Source organism: Somniosus microcephalus, chromosome 2 (assembly GCF_052327205.1).
Source record: "Somniosus microcephalus isolate GS21.2 chromosome 2, FLI_Smic_1.0, whole genome shotgun sequence".
NCBI lineage: Eukaryota > Metazoa > Chordata > Chondrichthyes > Squaliformes > Somniosidae > Somniosus > Somniosus microcephalus.
In genome coordinates, this window is record NC_140988.1 from 209455352 (window position 1) to 209480255 (window position 24904).

At 45.5% G+C, this 24904-nt stretch overlaps 1 protein-coding gene across 9 annotated transcripts in view; it reads left to right on the forward strand.

Moving 5' to 3' along the window:
* Positions 1 to 24904, forward strand: part of tbc1d1 (TBC1 (tre-2/USP6, BUB2, cdc16) domain family, member 1) — a 492368-nt gene that overhangs the window by 159584 nt on the left and 307880 nt on the right. The window contains exon 1 of one of the 9 annotated variants that reach the window (XM_085968567.1): positions 979 to 1128. The exons of the other annotated variants lie outside the window; for them this stretch is intronic. Within the exon in view, the coding sequence (XP_085824693.1) occupies positions 1099 to 1128 (30 nt within the window). The 5' untranslated portion in view covers positions 979 to 1098. Of the gene's footprint in view, positions 1 to 978; positions 1129 to 24904 lie in introns of those variants that run through there. 9 annotated transcript variants of the gene reach the window in all.

The following is a 24904-nucleotide window of genomic DNA, read 5'->3' on the forward strand; positions in this document are numbered from 1 at the left end:
ATGTTTATTTTGGGGGTTGCTGCCATCTGTGTGAGACCTGATAGTGGGAGTGAGCAGCACCAACACAGGTCTCACACGATATAGGAGCAGCTTGTAACGGGCATGTGAGTCTGGATGGTGAGGATCATGAGGCTGTTGGAATGAAGTGGGCAGGGAGGGGTGGGGGTGAGGAATTCATGGCTGAACCCAAACCTGTCCACAGACTCGCACTTTGCACTTTTTTAGCCGGAGTCGCAGGTTAGTGATTAGAAGAGGGAAAACTGGCTGTGTGGTTCTGCCCACCTGCAGTTCGGCCCAGTTTCATATGCTGATCTTGGGGCCGAAATCAGAAGTTCCTTTTTGCATTTGTCTCCGTAACCCAATTGCTCCCTTATCAGATAGAGCTGCTCTGGCAATTAAAAAAAGCCATTAAAATTCTCTAGAGTGAGGGGCATAATATATGCTTCAATTCTTAATTGTTTTTAATCAGAAGTACGCACAATTTGATAAACTACGATACAAGTTCAGGCATATTGTTCGTTTAAATTCTGTTGCCCTGGATGATCAAAATGTTGTGTTCCTTCCTAACTGCCTTTCTAAAGATTTCTCTGCAGTAAAACCAAAGATTTAATTTCCTTGCTTTGTTTGGAGGTATTTTAGAGGTTGCTAATCAGGTACAATACTATTTCAAAGTGCAGCACTATTTACCAGCAGACTTCTTTGAGTTACATCTGCCGTCATGTATTTACACAAGGTTGTCAAGCGAGAACTTCCACATTTCACAAGCTTCCTGACTAATGTGCAGAATGGTCTGTTGGTTGGGCTGCTCGATGTGGGCGGGTGTGTTCTCGGGGCCTAAACACATTCTCTTTACAAAGTGCAGCTTAAAAGGCTGCTGAAAGTCTGCTTGTGAAAGGCGAGGGTGGGGAGACAGGACGATGACCTCATGCATAAGGAAAGCTGGGATCTGTGTAAACTGCTCCACGGGCTGCAGACACATTGTGTTTGGTTTAAGTTTGAGAGGAAAGCCAGCTCCACACTTATGCCTGGCCCAATGTAACTAAAGGTGTATGTTTAACTGCGCACTTTACAAGGGAAAGGTAGCTGAAAGCTTGTGGAATGGCACCATTGTTCAGCTGGGTGGCTAAGGTAAGGAATATATAAACCATTTATCATTTTGTTTGCTCTTAAAAACATTTCACTTTTTTGTTTAATTTACTCTGGATATGCCGAGCTGTCATGTATTAGAGCTGTGTCTCTGACTCTTTTTTTAATATACACATATTGTTGTCTTGGGCCTACACTTTTTCATCAGAGTCTGTCTAGATTTTGTATTGTCTGATATGGAATTAATGATGGATATTAATCCCACGAGATACAGTAGGAATGACCAACATACCAGATGTAGAAGGTACACTTCCCTGGACCTAGAATGATTGGGCCTGTGCAGTCATTGCATGTAATTAGCTTTGTTTGGGCTGGTTTCTAACATTTTTGCCCAATAAACTTTGTTTTTCCTGGATGATTTCATCAAGGGGCAGCATGTAAATGTAAAAAGCTATACAGAGAAGCTGCAAAGAAGATTAATAAGTATGATACCAGAACTGAGAGCTTATAATTATCAGGTAAGACTAAACAGGTTGGGGCTTTTTCTCTGGAAAAGAGAAAGCTGAGGGGTGACCCAATAAAGATCTTTAAAATTATGAAGAGGTTTGATAGGGGTGACGTAGAGAAAATATTTCCGCTTGCGGGGAATCCAAAACTAGGGGTCATAAATATAAGATAATCATTTATAAACCAATTATGAATTCAGGAGAAGCTTCTTTATCAAGAGAATGGTGAGAATGTGGAACTTTCTACCCCATGGAGTAGTTGAGGCATATAACATCGATGCATTTAAGGGGAAGTTAGATAAACACACGAGGGTGAAAGGAATAGAAGGTTATGCCAATAGAAACATAGAAGATAGGAGCAGGAGTAGGCCATTCGGCCCCTCGAGCCTGCTCCGCCATTCAATGAGATCATGGCTGATCATCCAAATTAAGTACCCGGTCCCTGCTTTCTCCCCATAACCCTTGATCCCTTCAGCCTTAAGAAATATATCCAACTCCCTCTTGAATATATTTAATGTATTGGCCTCTACTGCCCTCTGTGGTAGAGAATTCCACAGGTTCACCACTCTCTGGGTGAAGAAATTCCTCCTCATTTCTGTCCTAAATGGCTTACCCCTTATCCTTAGACTGTGACCACTGGTTCTGGACTCCCCGACCATCGGGAACATCCTTCCTGCATCTAGTCTGTCCAGTCCTGTCAGAATTTTATAAGTTTCAATGAGATCCCCTCATTCTTCTAAACTCCAGCGAGTACAAGCCCAATTGAACCAATCTCTCCTCATACGTCATTCCTGCCATCCCAGGTATCAGCCTGGTGAATCTTCGCTGAACTCCTTCCATGGCAAGAACATCCTTCCTCAGATAAGGCGACCAAAACTGCATACAATACTCAAGATGTGGTCTCACCAAGGCCCTGTACAACTGCAGCAAGACATCCTTGTTCCTGTACTCAAACCCTCTCGCTACGAAGGCCAACATGCCATTTGCCGCCTTAACCGCCGACTGCACCTGCATGCTTACCTTCAGCGACTGGTGCACAAGGACACCCAGGTCTCATTGCACTTCCCCTTCTCCAAATCTATTGCCATTCAGATAATAATCTGCCTTTCTGTTTTTGCCACCAAAGTGGATAACCTTGTATTAATCCACGTTATAATGCATCTGCCATGCTTTTGCCCAATCACCCAACCTGTCCAAATCACCCTGGAGTTTCTTGGCATCCTCCTCACAGCACACACGTCCACCCAGCTTTGTGTCGTCTTCAAATTTGGAGATATTACATCTAGTTCCCTTGTCTGGATCATTAATATATATTGTGAATAGCTGGGGCCCAAGGACCGATCCCTGCGGTACCCCACTAGTCACTGCTTGCCACTCGGAAAAAGACCCGTTTATTCCAACTCTTTGCTTTCTGTCTGCCAACCAGTTCTCTATCCAAGTCAATACCTTGCCCCCAATCCCATGTGCCTTAACTTTACACGCTAATCTCTTATGCGGGACCTTATCAAAAGCCTTCTGAAAGTCCAAATACACCACATCCACTGGTTCTCCCTTATCTATTTTACCAGTTACATCCTCAAAAAATTCCAGTAGATTAGTCAAGCACGATTTACCTTTTGTAAATCCATGTTGACTTTGTCCGATCCTGTCACTGTTTTCCAAGTGCTCTGCTATTACATCTTTTATAATGGACTCTAGCATTTTCCCCATTCCCCGTTTTCTCTCTACAACCTTTTTTGAACAGTGGGGTAACATTAGCTACCCACCAATCCATGGGTACTGTTCCAGATTCCATCGAATGCTGGAAGATGATCAGCAAAGCATCAACTATTTCTAGGGCCGCTTCCTTAAGTACCCTAGGATGTAGATTATCAGGCCCTGGGGATTTATCAGACTTCAATCCCGTCAATTTCCCCAACACCATTTCCCTACAAATACTGATTTCTTTCAGTTCCTCCCTTTCATCAGACCCTATGTTCCCCGACATCTCTAGGAGGTTATTTGTGTCCTCCTTTGTGAAGACAGAACCAAAATATGTATTTAATTGGTCTTCCATTTCTTTGTTCCCCATTATAAATTCCCCTGATTCTGACTGCAAGGGACCTACGCTTGACTTCACCAATCTTTTTCTCTTCACATATCTATAAAAGCTTTTACATTCAGTTTTTATGTTCCCTGAAAGCTTATTCTCATATTCTATTTTCCCTTTCTTAATTAATCCCTTTGTCCTCCTTTGTTGAATCCTAAACTGCTCCCAATCCTCAGGTTTACTGCCTTTTCTGGCCAATTTATATGTCCTCTCCTTGGATCTTATGCTATCCCTAATTTCCCTTGTTAGCCACGGTTGAGTCACCCTTTTTGTTTTATTTTTATGCCAAACTGGGATGAACAAATTCTGTAGTTCATTCATGCGGTCTTTGAATGTTTGCCATTGCCTATCCACCGTCAACCCTTCTGAGTGACATTCCCCAATCAATCCTACCCAACTCACGCCTCAGACCATCGTAGTTTCCTTTATTTAAATTTAGGACCCTAGTCTCTGAGTCGACTACTTCATTCTCCATCTTAATGAAGAATTCGATCATATTATGATCGCTCCGACCCAAGGGGCCTCGAACAACAAGATTGCTAATTAATCCTTTCTCGTTACATAATACCCAGTCTAAGATGGCCTGATCTCTGATTGGTTCCACGACATATTGGTCCAGGAAACCATCCCGTAAACACTCCAGGAATTCCTCTTCCGCAGTATTGTTACTAATTTGGTTAGCCCAATCTATATGTAGATTAAAGTCACCCATGATGACTGCTGTGCCCTTATTGCACGCTTCTCTAATTTCCCTTTTAATGCCGCCCCCAACCTCCGCATTACTGTTTGGAGGTCTATATACCACTCCCACTAACGTTTTCTGCCCCTTGGTATTTCTCAGTTCTACCCATACAGATTCCACATCATCAAAGCTAATATCCTTCCTTACAATTGTGTTAATCCCTTCTTTAACCAGCAATGCTACCCCACCTCCCTTTCCTTTTTGCCTATCTTTCCTGAATATTGAATACCCCTGGATGTTGAGTTCCCAGCCTTGGCCACCCTGGAGCCATGTTTCCGTAATCCCAATCAAATCACATTCGTTTACCTCTATTTGCGCAGCTAATCAACCTTATTACGAATGCTCCTCGCATTAAGACACAAAGCCTTCAGGCTTGTTTTTTTAACGCTCTTTCACCTATTAGAATTATTATTTACTGTGGCCATGTTTGATTTAAACCATTGATTTCTCTGACTGCCACTTTTGTTTTTCTGCTTCCTATCTTTTGCTTTTATCCTTGTTTTCCTTTCCTCTGCCCCCTTGCTCAGGTTCTCAACCCCCTGCCATTTTAGTTTAAACCCTCCCCCAGAGCACTAGCAAACACTCCCCCCTAGGACATCGGTCCCGGCCCTGCCCAGGTGCAAACCGTCCGGTTTGAACTGTTCCTACCTCCCCCAGAACCGGTTCCAATGTCCCAGGAATTTGAATCCCTCCCCCTTGCACCATTCCTCTAGCCACGTATTCATCTGAAATATCCTTCTATTTCTACTGTGACTAGCACGTGGCACTGGTAGCAATCCTGAGATTACTACCTTTTGAGGTCCTATTTTTTAATTTACCTCCTAACTCCCTATATTCCGCTTTTAGGACCTCACCCCGCTTTTTACCTATATCGTTGGTACCTATATGCATCACGACAACTGGATGTTCACCCTCCCCTTCCAAGATGTTCTGCAGCTGCTCTGAGACATCCTTGACCCTTGCACCAGGGAGGCAACACACCATCCTGGAGTCTCGTTTGCGGCCGCAGAAACGCCTATCTATTCCCCTTACAATAGAATCCCCTATTACTATAGCTCTCCCCCTCTTTTTCCTCCCGTCCTGTGCAGCAGAGCCACCCCTGGTGCCAGGAAGTTGGCTGCTGCTGCCTTCCTCTGGTAAGCCTCCCCCCCCCCCCAACAGTACCCAAAGTGGTGTATCTGTTTGAGTGGGGGATGTCCACAGGGGACCCCTGCACTACCTGCCTGTGCTTAGTACTCTGTCTGTTGGTCACCCATTCCCTTTCTGCCTGTCCAACCTTTGCCTGCGGTGTGACCAACTGATCAAACGTGCTATTCATGACCTCCTCAGCCTCGCGAATGGTCCAGTATGAATCCAATCACAGCTCCAACGCCGCAATGCGGTCTTCCAATAGCTGCAGCTGGACACACTTCCTGCACACATAGTTGTCAGGGACAGAGGAAGTGTCCCTGAATTCCCACATAGCGCAGGAGGAGCATACAACAGGGCCAGGCTCTCCTGCCATGACTTACCCTTTAATTAATTGCAATTAAATTAAATCAAATCAATCCCACCAATTACACTACCATTAAATAGTATATTTATGGGCCCTGGTTTATAAACACTCCCCGCTACACCACAGAGACTTTAGAAACTATAAACCACAGAGTTAAAGTTTATAAAGAGAGAAATACTCACCAACCAATCACTTACCTGCTTTCTGGTGACATCACACTTTGATTACTTTTTACTTCTTTCCATCTGAGATTGGAGATTGGTAAAACTACCTGGTCACTTGGACCTTTTGTACTGCCGCCGCTCCGCGATTCCCGCCGAGATTTCCCCCGCTGACGCTCGGGATTGCCTGAAGTAGAATGGGAGGAGGCTCGTATGGAGCATAAACACCGATCTAGACCAATTGGGCCGAATGGCCTGTTTCTGGGCTGTAAATTTTAGGTCATTCTGTGTAATTCTATGGTGGGGCCCAGGAGAGTGCCCTTTGGTTGGTTAATTAAGTTACCATTAATACAAGTGTGGCAGAATTGAGCTTGTCCTACACAGTGTAAATCAACTTAATGCTGGAGAAGAAGAAAAAAGCAGCTCAGAAAGGAGCTGCCAACCCAGGATCCATCTTGAAACATTATTACATTTTTTGTCTTTGAATACTGTGAAATGCCTTGGGACGTTTTACTACGTTAAAGGTGCTATATAAATACAAATTGTTGTTGTTGTTAATATGGTCCAAACCTTCCTTTGAAATGGTTGAGGGGTGTGGTAAACCACTTTTATCGTTCACTACCGTTACACTATGGTTATCACTGTTATATCGTTACACTATGGTTATCACTGTTTACACTGTTGTATCACTACACGAGGTCGCCTCTTGCCATGCTGTTATACCTGGGCTGACCACTGCTGACTCCGCCCATAGCTCCGCCTACTTGCCCAGGTATAAAGGTGGTCGACTGGCTGGTATTCCTCCTTGTTGGATCCGATCACCCACGAGGGTGGGCTCTGTTATTTAGCCAATAAAAACCTATAGTTACTTTCTTAACTCGTCGCTTTTCATTGGATGAATTGATAGGTATATCAAGGGGTATGATAATCTACTTTAAACAATAGTGATTTCACGTGGAATTGAGTTAAGGAGATATAGAGAGGCATGCTGGAGTGAATTTTGAGCCCTTTTTTTAAAAAAAAAGGAAAAACCTTTGCTTATTCTTTTTGATATTTGAAAAAAAATGTTTTGTGTGTAATGAGATGTATTCATTGGTCATCTCTGATATACAGGGGCTTTCAATGCTCTTTAATCCACATACAAAACATGCAAATACAAAATTCTCATCCTCCTGTTTAAATTCCTTCATGGCCTTGACCCCTCCCCCCCCTTGAACTCTCTGTTTTCTTGACTCCAGGCCCTTGATCATCTCCCCACCTTTGTCCCCACGGTTGGCCACTATGCCTTCAGGTGCCATGGCCCATTCTCTGTAATTTCCTCTCTAAACCCCTCTGCCTCTCCACCTCTTTCTCCTCCTTTAACACTCTGCTTAAAACCCATATCTATGACCAAGCTTTTGGTCACCTCCCCAAACATCTCCTCCTTCGACTCAAAGTCTATTTATTTTATTACTCCTCTGTGAAGCACTTTGGCATGCTTTTCTATGTTAAAGGTGCGCTATAAGCATTAAATCCCATAGCAGCAGCGATATCGAAACTCTGCGTGTGCACTTGTTTAGATAGCTGCAGTTTGTGATCTTCATTTTTGCCTAGGCTGTGGAATCTCTAACTTGTCAGGGCAGGCTGAATATTCAGCCGCTAATCAGAAAGAGGGCTGGCAGTATTACATTGCTTTTTCTGGGTGCTGCAGCTTCTGGGGTGTTGCTGAAAACTCTTTAGCCTCTTCCAGGGAAGCAGCACTGTAGATAAGTGCACCATTAGGGAGGCCACCCTCAGAGTTAGCTGGGGGCAAGTTCTAAAGGGCAAATGCTTTTTGTCTCCATCAAAGCAGGTGGCTGTTTGCTTTTTATTTGGTTGGGTAGGGGGTTTAAATCTGCTATTTATAATGCATGTCTCTTTCAATAACTTCATTTATAGCTTTGAACTTTTTAAAAGATGATATCAAAGTTACTGACAATTGCAAAAATGTTAATATGGTTTGCGAAACAGACATGTGCTTTATTCTTTTGCCCAGCTCTGTCAGTGCAGTGCTTCAGTCTTTCAATTATCTCCCATGGAAACTTTGCATATTCTTTCTGGGAGGTGGAGAGTGGGTGGGGTGAGGGGGAAGGAAGGAGAGGTCTCAGAGTTTCACTAAAAAATATTTTTGAGAGTACAAGAAACAAAGAACTATGTGTCCGCTCGTGTTCTTTGTATTCTATACTGTTAACTTTCAGTTCCTAACAAAAAGGTACTGTATGTTAGCAGTGTGTTTGTGAATTGAAGGGCGAGTATGTGGGACTAAACTTAGCTTAGATTTGGTTGGATGTTTACCAAACTAAACACGGGGGATCAGATTTTAGGCCTAATGAAATCCCAGCTGGTGTGGCATGTAACAGTGTGTAAAGTTACAAGGGGCATCTTTTTTTATATATATATTTCAGCTACTGTGTACAAAATGTGCGTGATGATTTGTACCATATGCTGCCTGAATGTTGAAGAAATGGCAGTGCCTGTAGAATCTAGTTTCACGGGCTTGATGAATCAGTGTGGATCAGGACAGCCACTTCTGGGCTGTGCTGACTGATTCATTAAATAACTGTCCCACATCCTGTGCTGCTATCAATCTCCAATTCTAACACCAGCACGTTTCAATCTTGCATTTTTATTTAACCAGTCAAAAAATTGGCAGTTTATTTGACTTTGTTTATTCGTAATTTTATTTTTTTCGCGGGCTTTTTTCAGTGTCGGGAGAAGCCGGTGAGTATTTAAACACACTTTTGCAGGCTTTGTTCAGAGGCCCAGTGTTGGGAGAAGCCGGTGAGTATTTAAACTCACCTTCGCGGGCTTTTTTCAGAGGCTTACCAATCTCACAGACCGGCGGCGGCGTTCTAGAGCCACGTCATGATTCAAAAAGTGACGTGGGTAAGAGGAAGAAGCTGATTGGGTGAGCACGGCCAGGTGAGTATTTATACTACTCTATAGTTTGACAGTTAAGGTTAATAGTTTATAAAGTTTAGACGGTCTTAATTTTTGTGGTTATAGTTTGTAAGGTCTCTGTTGAGTAGCGGGGAGTACTGGTAAACAAGGGCGCTTGAGTATATCATTTAATTGTAGTGTAATTGGTGGTATTGATTTAATTTAATTTGAATTAATTAAAGGGTAAGTCAATACAGCACAGCTCGGCCCCATGGCATGCTCCTCCTGCACTATGTGGGAAATCAGGGACAGTCCCTGACTACCATGTGTGCAGGAAGTGTATCCAGCTGCAGCTACTGACAGACCGCATTGCGGTGCTGGAGCTGCGAATGGATACATACTGGAGCATTCGCGATGCTGATGACATCGTGGATAGCAAGTTTAATGAGTTGGTCACACCGCAGGCAGGAAGGGAATTGGTGACCGCCAGGCAGAGTAGTAGGCGCAGGCAGATAGTGCAGGGGTGCCCTGTGGCCAACCCCCTCTCAAACAGATATTGTTGAGGGAGATGGCTTATCAGGGGAAGGCAGCAGCAGCCAACTTCCTGGTACCATGGGTGGTCCTGCTGCACAGGACAGGAGGAAAAAGAGTGGGAGAGCTATAGTGGTCGTCGTGGTGCATATAGGTACCAACAATATAGGTAAAAAACGGGAGGAGGTCCTAAAAGCTGAATATAGGGAGTTAGGAGGTAAATTAAAAAATAGGACCTCAAAGGCAGTAGTCTCAGGATTGCTACCAGTGCCACGTGCTAGTCAGAGTAGAAATAGAAGGATATTTCAGATGAATACGTGGCTAGAGGAATGGTGCAAGGGGGAGGGAATCAAATTCCTGGGACATTGGAACCGGTTCTGGGGAGGTGGGACCAGTACAAACTGGACAGTTTGCACCTGGGCAGGACCGGGACCGATGTCCTAGGGGGAGTGTTTGCTAGTGCTGTTGGGGAGAGTGTTAAAAAATCAAGCCTGAAGGCTTTGTGTCTTAATGCGAGGAGCATTCGTAATAAGGTGGATGAATTAGCTGCGCAAATAGATGTAAACAGATATGATATAATTGGGATTACAGAGGCATGGTTCCAGGGTGACCAAGGCTGGGAATTCAACATCCAGGGGTATTCAATATTCAGGAAGGACAGAAAAAAAGGAAAAGGAGGTGGGGCAGCATTGCTGGTTAAAGAGGAGATTTAACACAATAGTAAGGAAGGAGATTAGCTCTGATGATGTGGAATCTGTATGGGCAGAGCTGAGAAATACCAAGGGGCAGAAAACGTTAGTGGGAGTTCTATACAGACCCCCAAACAGTAATGCTGAGGTTGGGGATGGCATTAAAAGGGAAATTAGAGAAGCGTGCAATAAGGGCACTGCAGTTATCATGGGTGACTTTAATCTACATATAGATTGGGCTAACCAAATTAGTAACAATACTGTGGAGGAGGAATTCCTAGAGTGTATACGGGATGGTTTCCTGGACCAATATGTCGAGGAACCAACTAGAGATCAGGCCATCTTAGACTGTAAGAAGTCACACAACACCAGGTTATAGTCCAACAGCTTTATTTGAAATCACAAGCTTTCGGAGCACTGCTCCTTCGTCAGGTGAAGTGGAGAAATACATAAAGACACAGCCTATATAGTCAGAGAATAATGTCAGATGTTTACAGGTAATCTTTCCAACTGCCATTTATCACACCTCGGCAGAGAGATAATCACAGCAATCAAAGGTGTGAATGGTGTCCAAACAGGTCAGTCAGGAAAACATTACATCAAAGAACAATGAGGTGGGGTCACAAGGGGTCAAATATTGCAGATGCTGGGGTCTGTATGAAAAACAAAAAAACAGACAAAAACTTTTTTTGCTGGTAATCACAGCAGGTCCGGCCGCATCTGTGTAGAATTAATTAGTAATCTTGTGCGAGGCCCCTTGGGGAGGAGCGATCATAATATGGTAGAATTCTTCATTTAAGATGGAGAGTGAAGTAGTTCTCAGAGACTAGGGTACTGAATTTAAATAAAGGAAACTACGATGGTATGAGGCATGAGTTGGCTAGGATGGATTGGGGAACGTTACATAAAGGGTTGACGGTGGCTAGGCAATGGCAAACATTTAAAGATCGCATGGATGAACTACAGAATTTGTTCATCCCTGTTTGGCATCAAAATAAAACAAAAAAGGTGACTCAGCCATGGCTAACAAGGGAAATTAGGGATAGCATAAGATCCAAGGAGAGGACATATACCTTGACCAGAAAAAGCAGTAAACCTGAAGATTGGGAGCAGTTTAGGATTCAGCAAAGGAGGACAAAGGGATTAATTAAGAGGGGGAAAATAGAGTATAAGAATAAGCTTGCAGGGAACATAAAAACTGACTGTAAAAGCTTCTATAGATAGAAACATAGAAGATAGGAGCAGGAGTAGGCCATTCGGCCCCTCGAGCGTGCTCCGCCATTCAATGAGATCATGGCTGATCATCCAAATTCAGTACCCAGTCCCCGCTTTCTCCCCATATCCCTTGATCCCTTTAGTCTTAAGAAATATATCCAACTCCTTCTTGAATATATTTAATGAATTGGCCTCTACTGCCTTCTGTGGTAGAGAATTACACAGGTTCACCACGCTCTGGGTGAAGAAATTCCTCCTCATCTCTGTCCTAAATGGCCAACACCTTATCCTTAGACTGTGACCCCTGGTTCTGGACTCCCCAACCATCAGGAACATCCTTCCTGCATCTATTCTGTCTAGTCCTGTTAGAATTTTATAAGCTTCAATGAGATCCCCTCTCATTCTTCTAAACTCCAGCGAGTATAAGCCCCATCGACCCAATCTCTCCTCATATGTCATTCCTGCCATCCCAGGTATCAGTCTGGTGAATCTTAGCTACACTCCCTCCATGACAAGAACATCCTTCCTCAGATAAGGCGACCAAAACTGCACACACTACTCAAGATGTGGTCTCACCAAGGCCCTGTACAACTGCAGCAAGACATCCTTGTTCCTGTACTCCAACCCTTTCGCTACGAAGGCCAACATACCATTTGCCTTCTTAACCGCCTGCTGCACCTGCATGCTTACCTTCAGCGACTGGTGCACAAGGACACCCAGGTCTCGTTGCACTTCCCTGTCTCCCAATCTATTGCCATTCAGATAATACTCTGCCTTCCTGTTTTTGACGCCAAAGTGGATAACCTCGCATTAAAGATATGTGAAGTCAAGCGTAGGTCCCTTGCAGTCAGAATCAGGGGAATTTATAAAGGGGAACAAAGAAATGACAGACCAATTAAATACATACTTTGGTTCTGTCTTCACAAAGGAAGACACAAATAACCTCCCAGAGATGTTGGGGAACATAGGGTCTAATGAGAGGGAGGAACTGAATGAAATCAGTATTTGTAGGGAAATGCTGGTCATCTTCCAAAATTCTATAGACTCTGGAACAGGTCCCATGGATTGGTGGGTAGCTAATGTTACCCCACTGTTCAAAAAGGGTGGTAGAGAGAAAACAGGGAATTATAGACCGGTAAGCCTGACATCGGTAGTTGGGAAAATGCTAGAAACCATTATAAAAGATGTAATAGCAGAGCACTTGGAAAACAGTGACAGGATCGGACAAAGTCAACATAGATTTACAAAAGGTAAATCATGCTTGACTAATCTACTGGAATTTTTTGAGGCTGTAACTGGTAGTATAGATAAGGGAGAACCAGTGGATGTGGTGTATTTGGACTTTCAGAAGGCTTTCGATAAGGTCCCGCATAAGAGATTAGTGTGCAAATTTAAAGCACATGGGATTGGGGGTAAGGTACTGTCTTGGATAGAGAACTGGTTGGCAGACAGGAAGCAAAGAGTTGGAATAAATGGATCTTTTTCCGAGTGGCAGGCAGTGACTAGTGGGTTACCGCAGGGATCGGTGCTAGGACCCCAGCTATTCACAATATATATTAATGATCTAGATGAGGGAACTAGATGTAATATCTCCAAGTTTGCAGATGACACAAAGCTGGGTGGGCGTGTGTGCTGTGAGGAGGATGCAGAGAAACTCCAGTATGATTTGGACAAGTTGGGTGATTGGGCAGATGCAGTATAATGTGGATAAATGCGAGGTTATCCACTTCGGTGGCAAAATAAGGAAGATAGATTATCGGCCCAGAAATTTGGGTCTCCACGCGTGAGTACACACGGGGTACTCACCCGTAGGCCCAACGGAAGTGCCGGTTTAGTGCATGCACTGCGCATGCGCGGGAAACCGGACCTTCCGTTCCCTTAAAGGAAGGGGTTCAGAGGTCAAACGCGTACGCTGGAGAGGCAGCGCGTGCGCATAGAACTTACGTTTTTTTTCCAGGTTTCTCCGGGAGGGTAAATCTCCAGGAGTTCCACATGTAAAAAGCGGGCGCAAGGCCTGCTTTTAACAAGGTAGGTGGTGAATTAATTAAAATTAAAACATTTTTTCCACAAGTTTATTATTTTTAAATATTTTAAGAAAGGTAAGTTTATTTTTAGCCCCGTTAGAAAATGTAATTAATTTTTTCAAAAATTTAAATTATTGTTTAAAATAGTTATTTTATGTAATTTATAGTTATTTTAAAAATATGATTTTAAAAAAATTTTTATTTGAAGTTTTAGTGATGTTTTGGGGCTTATAGTATTCATAGTTTTGACAGCTCTTGTCAATTTTATGAATGGGCATTCCCTGCTACCATTGACTCTCCATGGCCCGCGTGATCCCAGGGGATGCATCGAACTAACTGCACCCCTGGGATACGCAAGCACTGCGCGCCGGCAGTTGGAGCAGTCCCAGGATCGGAATCCCACGCGGACCCACAGCTCAATGGCCGGCGCGCTAGGTAAGTGCAGGTCGGAGGCTTGCACCCGTGGGAAGCCTCCGACCCGAATTTCTGGGCCAATATCTGAATGGCAATAGATTGGGAAAAGGGGAAGTGCAACAAGACCTGGGTGTCCTTGTGCACCACTCGCTGAAGGTAAGCATGCATGTGCAGCAGGCGGTTAAGAAGGCAAATGGTATGTTGGCCTACATAGCGAGAGAATTCGAGTACAGGAGCAAGGATGTCTTGCTGCAGTTGTACAGGGCCTTGGTGAGACCACACCTTGAGTATTGTGTGCAGTTTTGGTCGACTTATCTGAGGAAGGATGTTCTTGACATGGAGAGAGTGCAGCGAAGATTCACCAGACTGATACCTGGGATGGCAGGAATGACATATGAGGAGAGATTGGGTCGATTAGGCTTATATTCGCTAGAGTTTAGAAGAATGAGAGGGGATCTCATTGAAACTTATAAAATTCTAACAGGACTAAACAGACTAGATGCAGGAAGGATGTTCCCGATGGCGGGGGAGTCCAGTATCAGGGGTCACAGTCTAAGGATAAGGGGTAAGCCATTTAGGACTGAGATGAGGAGGAATTTCTTCACCCAGAGAGTGGTGAACCTGTGGAATTCTCTACCACAGAAGGCAGTTGAGGCCAATTCATTAAATATATTCAAGAAGGAGTTAGATATGTTTCTTAAGGCTAAAGGGATCAAGGGATATGCAGAGAAAGCAGGGACCGGGTACTGAATTTGGATGATCAGCCATGATCTCATTAAATGGCGGAACAGGCTCGAGGGGCCTGCAGCAGCTGTGGCCAGTGCCAGACCCCAAGCTGCCTCCAAATTCGACGAGGCTTCACTGCAGGCATTATTGGATGGGGTTAGGGCCCACAGGGAGGTCCTCTTCCCCAGGTCAGGGAGGAAGAGGCCTCCCACTGAGACCAATGCTGCATGGATGCAGGTGTCAGCAGATGCCAACTCGCTGGGAGTCACCAGAAGAACCTTGGCATTACATCTCTAACTCCTTCCTTTACTCCCCCACAGTACCATCCAGAGCCCCTGTTCTCACTGTGGTGGAGGAAGAGGCTGTGCACCCAGACTCCTCAGAGGAAGCTCCAACCTCTGAGGGCGCACCCAGCACCAGAGCAGAGACTCGCACCTCAGGGGGACCTTCGGGATATAGAGTAATGTTGTCACCTGGTGTTTCACAGCTCACAAGTGAGCCTCAGCAGATTCTGGAGAGAGGGACAGCAGTGGAGAGTCCTCGTCGGAGGGCGCAGGACTCTGCCAGCTCAGCTCAGCTGCGCTGCATGTCGACCCTCTGCCTCTGGGTCCATCCGCAAGAGAAGAGGTGATGGATCTCCATGCACAGATGCAGGAGTCTCTGGCAGGTTTTGTCTCCAGGGTCGCTGCGAGTGTGGAGCGAATGGAGGAGTCCATAGCGACCATGAGCAGAGCCTTTGTGGAGTCATTGGCGCATGAACGCATCACCATGGAAAGGTTGGCAAACTCCATGCAGGAGATAACTCGCCAGGGTACGGAAAACATGGTGAGTGCTCACAAGAGAATGACATCTCTTGAGGAGCGTTGGCCATCTGTTGAACAGAGAAACCAGATCTTCATGGAAGTCCTTCTGAGTAGGACTGCCAGTGCAGAAACGGGTCCCACTGGCCCCCTAAAGCGCAGCAAGGTGCTCTCAAGCCACTTCCAAGCGCTGGCCCCTTCTGGCCTGTGCAGCTTCAGGTGAGTGAGCAGCAGCCTGGTGCTCATCCTGCTGTTCCTGGTTCTGCTGCTGCCGCCTCTGCTGTTGAAGATCCTCTAATGCCAGGAAGGGAAGGTACCAAAGGCCTCCCATGCTTCTGGCAGATGCCTCCGTTGAGGGGGCGCTGAGTTAGGGTGGTGAGAGGGGCTTCCCAGAAGCTCACACTGGAGAAGTGTGTGATGCTCCAACTTTCTACAGCTGCTCCTAAGGCTTCAAAAAGTTCCCCCAAGCCTTGATCAACAAGGTCCTGCAGCCTGCAAATGCTGCCTATTTAAATCTCTTCAGCCCTCAGCGACCTGCTGCTGCAAGCAAGCAAGCCAGCTGTTTTCACGTCAGCTCTCATCGGCGGGGTTCCCCACAGGCGTGTTTCATGTGGGGAAAGCCCCACAGTCGCAACGACCCCGGAAAATCTTCCTTAAGAAGGTGATCATTGGTGATTAGTGCTCCAACGAGCAGTCCCGCCAGTGGCGGCCGGGACTGAAGCGGGGCGCATGGAAACGGCGGTCTGAAAGTCGGATGGGGCAGGGAATCAGGCGGGGGGGTCCCGACCCGCTTTTTCGCCGATTTTCGGCCCCCGGCCGCATGAAAAGCCACCCGACGGCGGCCAGAAAATCAGGGCCCTGGTGTGAGTACAGGACAGCAGCCTATTACTATGTATTTATCAGTTGCAAATGCCTTAATCCTGACTGAGTGAAGCTGCCCCCTTTATATATTGGAACTGTTAAGTGGGCACCTTTGATATTGGTATAATCTTATTTGGGAACATAAATATAGCGTGGATGTATTCTATCTTTATTTTACATGAGACCTTCCTGATGGCTCAGTTAGTTTGATTCAGTGAGTACCTGAGCTGTACAGATCAGGTTTGACTTCTGGCTGCAGCTGAATGAGCCGGTGATGGACAGGGTGGCAGTAGGAATGTTACAGTTGGCCTCCTTGGGTTAGGGAGAGGGAAATTGGCCAGTGTTCCCGCGCCTGTGTACTACGCAACCACTTCTGTCAGAAGTTTGCATATGTGGGTGTTGGAGGACAAAATCAGGACTTTCGGTGATGCCTCCTTGTGGAAGAATAGCCTATTGAGACTTGTTGAGAAGGCTCACAGGTGAACGGTTACCTGAACAAAATACCAGAGGGTGGCCACTGCCTAACTCGAGTTGGGACCAATTCAGAACCCAGCAAGGAGTCCTCCCCTTGAGAAGAGAAAGAAAGCTTTAGCGAGAATGAGGATCTGAAAGGTATTAGTATTAGTAAAAAAAGTACAGGTAGTACTAGAGAAATTAATGGGACTGAAAGCCGATATATCCCCTGGACCTGATGGCCTACATCCTAGGGCTTTGAAAGAGTTGGCTATAGAGATAGTGGATACACTGGTTGCTATTTTCGAAAATTCCATAGATTCTAGAACTGTTCCCGCGGATTGGAGGTAGCAAATGTAACCCCTCTATTTAAGAAAGGAGGGAGAGAGAAAACGGGGAATTGCAGACCAGTTAGCCTGACATCAGTAGTAGGGAAAATGCTAGAATCTATTATAAAGGTCGTGGTAACAGGTCATTTAGAAAATAATAATAGGATTGGGCAGAGTCAACACGGATTTATGAAAGGGAAATCGTGTTTGACGAATCTGTTAGAATTTTTTGAGCTTGTAACTAGTCGAATAGGTAAGGGATAACCAGTGGATGTGGTGTATTTGGATTTTCAGAAGGCATTCGATAAGGTGCAACACAAGAGGTTATTAAACAAAAGTAAGCGCATGGGAGCACCACCACCTCTAAGTTCCCCTCCAAGTCACACACCATCCTGACTTAGAAGTATATCGCCATTCCTTCATCGTCACTGGGTCAAAATCCTGGAACTCCATCCCTAACAGCACTGTGGGAGTACCTTCACCACACAGTCTGCAGTGGTTCAAGAAGGCGGCTCACCACCACCTTCGTAAGGGCAATTAAGGATGGGCAATAAATGCTGGCCTTGCCAGTGACGCCAACATCCCATAAAAATTTTTTTTAAATACTAGCATGGATTGAGGATTTGTTTTCTGTCCATTAACCGAGAGTCATAGGCCTAAATATTCAGTTGCTTTGCGCCTCCCATTAGTGCCTTAAGAGGGCGCGAAATTCAGCGGGAGGTTGGTGGTGGCGGCAACCGTTAGCGCCCCGCAGTGCTGCACCACCGGCAATGGCGCCATCGCCGTGCGCAGCGCCACGCTCGTGCCCCGGCCGCGATCTTCTGTAGCGCCCCCTGACTTACCGCCGGACGCTTTGTCTGACAGGGTCAAGGGGGCCTACCTGCGGCTGGGGCGGCGCAAATTAAAGGGGAGGTGCCGGTCTGCCATTTTTGTTGCTGGCCGCCTGCCAGCACCTGCCTCCGTTGCCTTCCCCGGCCTCCTGAGCAGCCCCCTCACAGAGTGCCAGCTGCGCTCCGTGAGCCCGGCACTTCTCTTGAGTGCCGGGCTCTTTTGCCGACACTCCGATCCCTGGTGGCCCAGCTGGGCCCCGGTCGCGCTGCACTCGGCCCCTCCTCTTTAATAAGGGGATGAAAGCCTGCAGTACCGCGACACGTAGCGCCGTGTTATTCACTCGCATGCCCCACGAGGGAGGCGGGGTGCTTCCAGTAGCACCCCGCCTCCCTCTTGGGGTGCTACTGGTGAATTTCAGCCATGGGGGCGCTAATTTTTTCAGGGCGCTAAAAGTAGTGTCCCGGCAAAGTTAGCACACCAAAAGGGACGAGACCGAATTTTTCCCCCATAGAGTCATAATGGCACAGAAGGAGGCCATTCGGCCCATCGAGTCCGTGCCAGCTCTCTGTAGAGCAATCCAGTCAGTCCCATTCCCCCGCTCTATCCCCGTAGCCCTGCAAGTTTATTTCCCTCAAGTGCTTATCCAGTCTCCCCTTGAAAACATTGAGTGTCTCCGCTTCCACCACTTCCGTCGGCAGCGAATTCCAGGTCATCACCACTTGCTGCGTAAAAAAGGTTTTCCACACATTCCCCCTCTATGTCTTACCCAAAACCTTAAATCTGTGTCCCCTAGTCCTTGTACCATCAACTAGTGGGAACAGCCTTTTCCCGTCTAGCCTATCCAAACCCGTCATAATCTTGTACACCCCTCAACCTCCTTTGCTCTAACAAATCCAGCTTCTCCAACCTGTCCTTGTAGCTAAGATCCCCCACCCCCAGAACCATTCTGGTAAATCTCCTCTGCACCCTCTCAAGGGCCTTCACATCCTTCCTAAAGTGTGGTGACCAGAATTGGATGCAATACTCCAGTTGTGGCCTAACCAGCGTTTTATAAAGGTTCAGCATAACTTCTCTACTTTTGTACTCAATACCTCTATTTATGAAGCCCAAGATCCCATCTGCTTTGTTAACCACTCTCTCAATATGTCCTGCCACCTTCAGGGACTATGCACATGAATTCCCAGGTCCCTCTGTCCCTGCACACTCATTAAAACTGTGCCATTAAGTATATATTGCCTCGCCCTGTTCCTTCTGCCAAAATGCATCACCTCACACTTCTCTGTATTAAATTCCATCTGCCACTTGTCTGCCCATTCTGCTAGCCTTTCTATGTCCTGTTGCAGTCGATTGATATCATCATCGCTGTTTGCCACACCCCCAAGTTTGGTGTCATTGGCAAATTTAGAAATTCTACTCTGTATTCCAATATCCAGCTCATTTATTTATATATGTTAAAAAAAGCAGTCTACCATCCTCCAGTCTGAAAAACAGCCATTTACCACAACTCACTGTTTTCTGTCCTTAAGCCAATTCCTTACCCAAGCTGCCACTGACCCATCTATTCCATGAGCCTCAATTTTGTTAACCAGCTTTCTATGTGGTACTTTGACAAACGCCTTCTGAAAATCCATGTAGACAACGTCCATTGCATTCCCTTCATCAATCCTCCCTGTTACTTCATCAAAAAATTCAATTAGATTAGTCAAATACGATCTGCCTTTTACAAATCCGTGTTAGCTCTCCTTAATTAGCTTAAACCTCTCCAAGTGACTGTTAATTTTTTCCTTGATTATTGTTTCTAAAACTTTACCCACCACTGATGTTAAACTGACCGTCCTGTAGTTACTAGGCTTGTCCTTGCACCCTTTGAACAATGGTGTCACATTTGCCATTTTCCAATCCTCAGGCACCTCCCCCGCATCTGGGGAAGATTGGAAAATTATGGCAAGCCCTTCCGCTATCTCCTAGGAATAAACGGTTCATTTTTGGGTTGGCAGGCTGTAACTAGTGGAATACCACAAGGATCAGTGCTTGGGCCTCAGCTATTCACAATCTACATCAATGATTTGGATGAGGGGACCAAATGTAATACAGGTAGACTATCCTTTATCCGAAAACCTTGGGACCAGCTGTGTTTCGGTTTTCGGAATTTTTCGGATTTCAGAAGGTTTTCATCTCCGTATCTGACAACAAACACTGTTGTTTAGCAACAGCTTGTAACCACTCAGGCCCTGCCTTGGAAGCGTCTCTGAAGCTGTTGCTAAGCTACAGAGACTCTTTCCACAGCTTGACTGTTTAAAAAAATGCTAGGGGAAGAAAAAAAACCTAACAAAACGGCTGCTGATTTCTGCCGTTAGATTGAGGTTTCCGGCTCCCCCTGCTCCGTTTCTGAATTCCTTGACTTAGCGGGGGTCTGGGGCTCGACTGCCGCCGCCAGTTGTGGGAAAGCCGGATATCGGCTGACTCCTACACTAAGCTGGCCCGCAAATCAGGTCGGCGGGGGGGGGGAAGAAAAGACTATCGGACGGGCTGCTGAAGCTATCGGACGGGCCGCTGTATTGTTGGGTTCACTCTCCCGGTACCTCCTTCACACTGCCCGGCTCGGCCTGCAATCTCCTACCCAGGAGGGAACTCTGTGACCCTCTGCCCTGCTCACAGGGAAAGGCAGAGCTCCCGGACCACTCCTGTCATGTTTGGCGCCACTCGGGTCATGTTGTGCGCACGACTTAGGCGCCACGAAAAAAAATTCGGTTTTTAGAGGTTTTCGGTTTTCGGAAGTGCGGATAAAGGATAGTCTACCTGTATATCCAAGTTTGCTGATGATACAAAGCTGAGTGTAAGTTGTGAGGAGGATGCAAGGAGGCTTCAAGCGGATATAGACAGGCTAAGGGAGTGGGCAAGAACATGGCAAATGGAATATAATGTGGAGAAATGTGAAGTTATCCACTTTGGTAGGAAAAATAGAAAAGCAGAGTATTTTGTAAATGGTGAGAGATTGGGAAATGCTGTGTTCAGAGGGACCTGGGTGTCCTTGTACACGAATCACTGAAAGTTAACATGCAGGCGCAGCAAGCAATTGGGAGAGCAAATGGTATGTTGGCCTTTATTCCAAGAGGATTTGAGTATAAGAGTAAAGACGTCTTACTGCAATTATATAGGGCCCTGGTGAGACCACACCTGGAGTACTGTGTACAGTTTTGGTCTCCTTACCTAAGGAAGGATATACTTGCCATCGAGGGAGTGCAACAAAGGTTCACCAGACTGGTTCCTGGGATTGGGGGGGATTGTCCTATGACGACAGATTGAGCAGACTAGGCCTATATTCTCTGGAGTTTAGAAGAATGAGAGGTGATCTCATTGAAACATACAAAATTCTTACAGGACTTGACAGGGTAGATGCAGGGAGGATGTTTTCCCTGGCTGGGGAGTCTAGAACCAGGGGTCACAGTCTCAGAATAAAGGGTCGGCCATTTAGGACTGAGATGAGGAGAAATTTTTTCACTCAGAGGGTGGTGAATCTTTGGAATTCTGTACCCCAGAGGGCAGTGGAGGCTCAGTCGTTGAGTATATTCAAGACAGAGATTGATTGATTATTAAGGGAATCAAGGGATATGGGGATAGTTCAGGAAAGTTGAGATGAGGTAGAAGATCAGCCATGATCTTATTGAATGGCAGAGCAGGCTCGAGGGGCCAAATGACCTACTCCTGCTCCTATTTCTTATGTTCTTATATTCTGTACAGTGGACAGATTGGGGAAGTGTGCATTTATTCCAACATTATTGAGATGAGGCAAGTTACAGTTTGCGGGTAGGAGGGTTAGTGATTGTGGTGGTTTGAAATAGTAATGTAGCCGCATGTCTGAAGAGCAAAAGGATCTCACTCCAGATTAGTCATCGTGTGAAACCTACTTTTGGGGAAGAGAGCATTTAACGGGAACCGGGACCAGTTCAGAACAGAAAATTCATCTTGGCTACCCAAGCAGTTCAAAGGCAGGTCTAACTTCTTTGAGGGTCAGTGCTAATGACATTTTTGGAGTACTGCCCTACACAGGTTACTGAGATCAGCTCTGTTAGGGAGACAAATTCACCATCCCTCCCATTTAAACAATATCATACGTTGTAGCTGTGGCTCTTCCGTGTATTTTGTGTGTGCTGCTGGTGTTGGACAGTAGCTAACCCCTTCATCTGCGGTGGTTTTATTTTCTACCGCCTTACTCTTTTTCAGAAGAGTGCTATTATAATTTAATGTCTGAGGAAGTTGTTAACCTGTCCTGATTAGTGCAAACAGAAAATGTTGAAAATACACAAAAGGTCTGGCAGCATCTCGGAGAAAAATTAGGTTAAAGTTTTGGGTGGAAGCTTTTTGTCAGAACTAAGGCAAGGCTCTCTCCTTGTTACATTAAGCTATCATTTCTCTTTTCTGATGCTGATGGACCTTTATGTATTTCCAGCATTTTATTTTGAACTTTACTGCAGTTGTTGCTTTGGCGCATACAGTTACCTTTCCACCTAGCACACAGCATTGCAGTAAGAGGGTGACATTATCTATTTAACCTGATTTTTTAAAAGAAAATGGAACCACCAAAAAGACTTGAAGTTATAGCAACTCACAGTTGTGTTCCGCACTTCTTGTTTATGACGTGTTTTAAAGTAATCTCTGTAGATAGGATCCCGATAGCTCACTGACCCAGCCGAATGTTGGGGATGATGCTCAAAGCTCATTCTTTCCAGTACTGCATATACAACCACACCACTAGACTCAGTGTGAAAATGTAACCTCTGTTGACAAAACTATATAGTGGCTTAGTGACTACAAAATACATGCTGCATTTCTTGCTTGAGGGGGAGGGCAAGTATTTATACTGCTGTCTCTTGTTGTTTCCCCTGGGTTCCTGCCAATTAAGAATCAAACCCCAGGACAAATGTTTAGGTCAGTGCCTAGAAAACATAAAGCAGCGCACAGATCATCAATAACAAAATGGAACAGGTGTGTCTTCACAGTCAGATGATGGTCAAGGATCAAGCTCATTACAGACTTGAGGACATAATCTCGGCTAACATTTCGGTATGGTACTGAGTGCTGCATTGTCAGAAGTGCTGTTTTTCAGATGAAATATTAAATGGAGCTCCTCTTTTCTTGTACAGGTGAAAATACAAAACACCTTGGCACTATTTGAAAAGGAGCAGGGCGTTCTCCCGGTATCTTGGCCAACACCACCAAAAACAAATTATCTGATCATTCATTCATTTGCTGTTTGTGAGACCTTGCCTTGTACACATGTGATCATTGTAAAATGCTAAGGATGTTCTGAGGATGTGAAAGGCTATATAGAAATGCAAGTTCGCTGTCATCAAGATACTTCATTGCTCCTCCTTCGCAGAAGATAGTGACTTTCCCAAGTGTACTGTGGGAAGGATCTTGTGCTCCATGACATTCCAGCAAAGAGCAATAGGCCCGAAATTCCATTCAAACCCTGGGTGCCTCTCTCTGGGGGAGGAAGAGAATTAAATTTGCAGTTTCATATTTGCATGCAGCCTCTCCATTTGTCACCGCTATGTTTAGTGAAAATGTTTATATTTTCTTAACTTTGTTGAGTATAACTTTTAACTTTTGTTAAAAGTTGCACCTCCAGATAAATGTTGTGGATAAAAATCTTTTTTTAGACTGCTTCACTATTCAGCTCTGAATTCCAGTTTATCTGGTTAGTGGACCTATAATTTTGTGTGTGTGTATGTGCGGGGGTGGGAGGGTTATGCAAAGTATTAGCATTGAATCTGTGATGTCAACAGCTGTATTGTCAGCTGCTTACTTTGACTCAAACACCTTGAAATTTGTGGGGTTGGGGAAGGTGTAATGATGCCTTTCTTTGCAGAAGGATTTGGAGTGGGAACCTGATCATCTGGGTTTCTGCCCCATATTGCAATGCATCCCAAATTAGCCCCGGTGATGTGAAGACAGGACCCGCCCAGTAACCAGTCTGAACATGTAAATGACTTGCTTACGACAGGATGACATTGCCAGTCTTAAATCCCATAACTTCCACTCTGAACTCTGCCCTTCTAAAGTGCGCCTGCATAAAGCAGGTGTGCTTGCCAGAGGACCGAGAGCTAAATGCAAGTGGAGTCTTGTCGTCAAACTGCACAAGTTGTTTGGTAGGAAATAGCTTTAGTATATTACAAAAAGAAAATACTGCAGATGCTGGAAATCTGAAATAAAAACAGAAAATGCTGGAGAAACTCAGCAGGTCAGGCAGCATCTGTGAAGAGAGAAACAGAGTTAACGTTTCAGGTCGATGACCTTTTGTCAGAACTGGAAAAAAGCAGGAAATGGAACAGATTTTTAAGCAAGTGTAGGAGCAGGGAAAGGGAGGAGGGGATGAAAGAACAAAAGGGAAGGTCTGTGATAGGATAGAAGGCGGAAGAGGTTAAGAGATATTAAGAGATATTCAAGGCAAAAGGAGATGGTAATGGGACAGGTTAAGAAACAAAGGATGGCGCTAGATGAAGTGTAAATTGCGCTGGCAGAATGAAAGACAGCTGCCATGTGGGGGAGAAGAACAGAAGGCACAAACAAAAAGTCTGGATAAAAATATATATATATGATGGGGGCCAGGTTATGATCTGAAATTGTTGAACTCTATGTTGAGTCCAGAAGGCTGAAAAGTGCCTAATCGAAAGATGAGGTGCTGTTCCTCGAGCTTACGCTGAGCTTCAGTGGAACAATGCAAGAGGCCGAGGACGGTGAGGTCTGAGTGGGAGTGGAGCGGTGAATTAAAGTGACAGGCGACTGGAAGCTCAGGGTCCCCCTTACGGACTGAATGGCGGTGTTCCGTAAAGTGGTCACCCAATGTCGAGGAGACCACATCGTGAGCAGCGAATACAGTATACTAAATTGCAAGAAGTACAAGTAAATCGCTGTTTCACCTGGAAGGGGTGTTTGGGGCCCTGGACAGTGGGATGGGGGGAGGTATAAGGGCATGTGTTGCATCTCCTGCGCTGCCAGGGGAAGGGGTGTTGGGGGTGAGAGAGGAGTGGATCAGGGTGTCGCGGAGGGA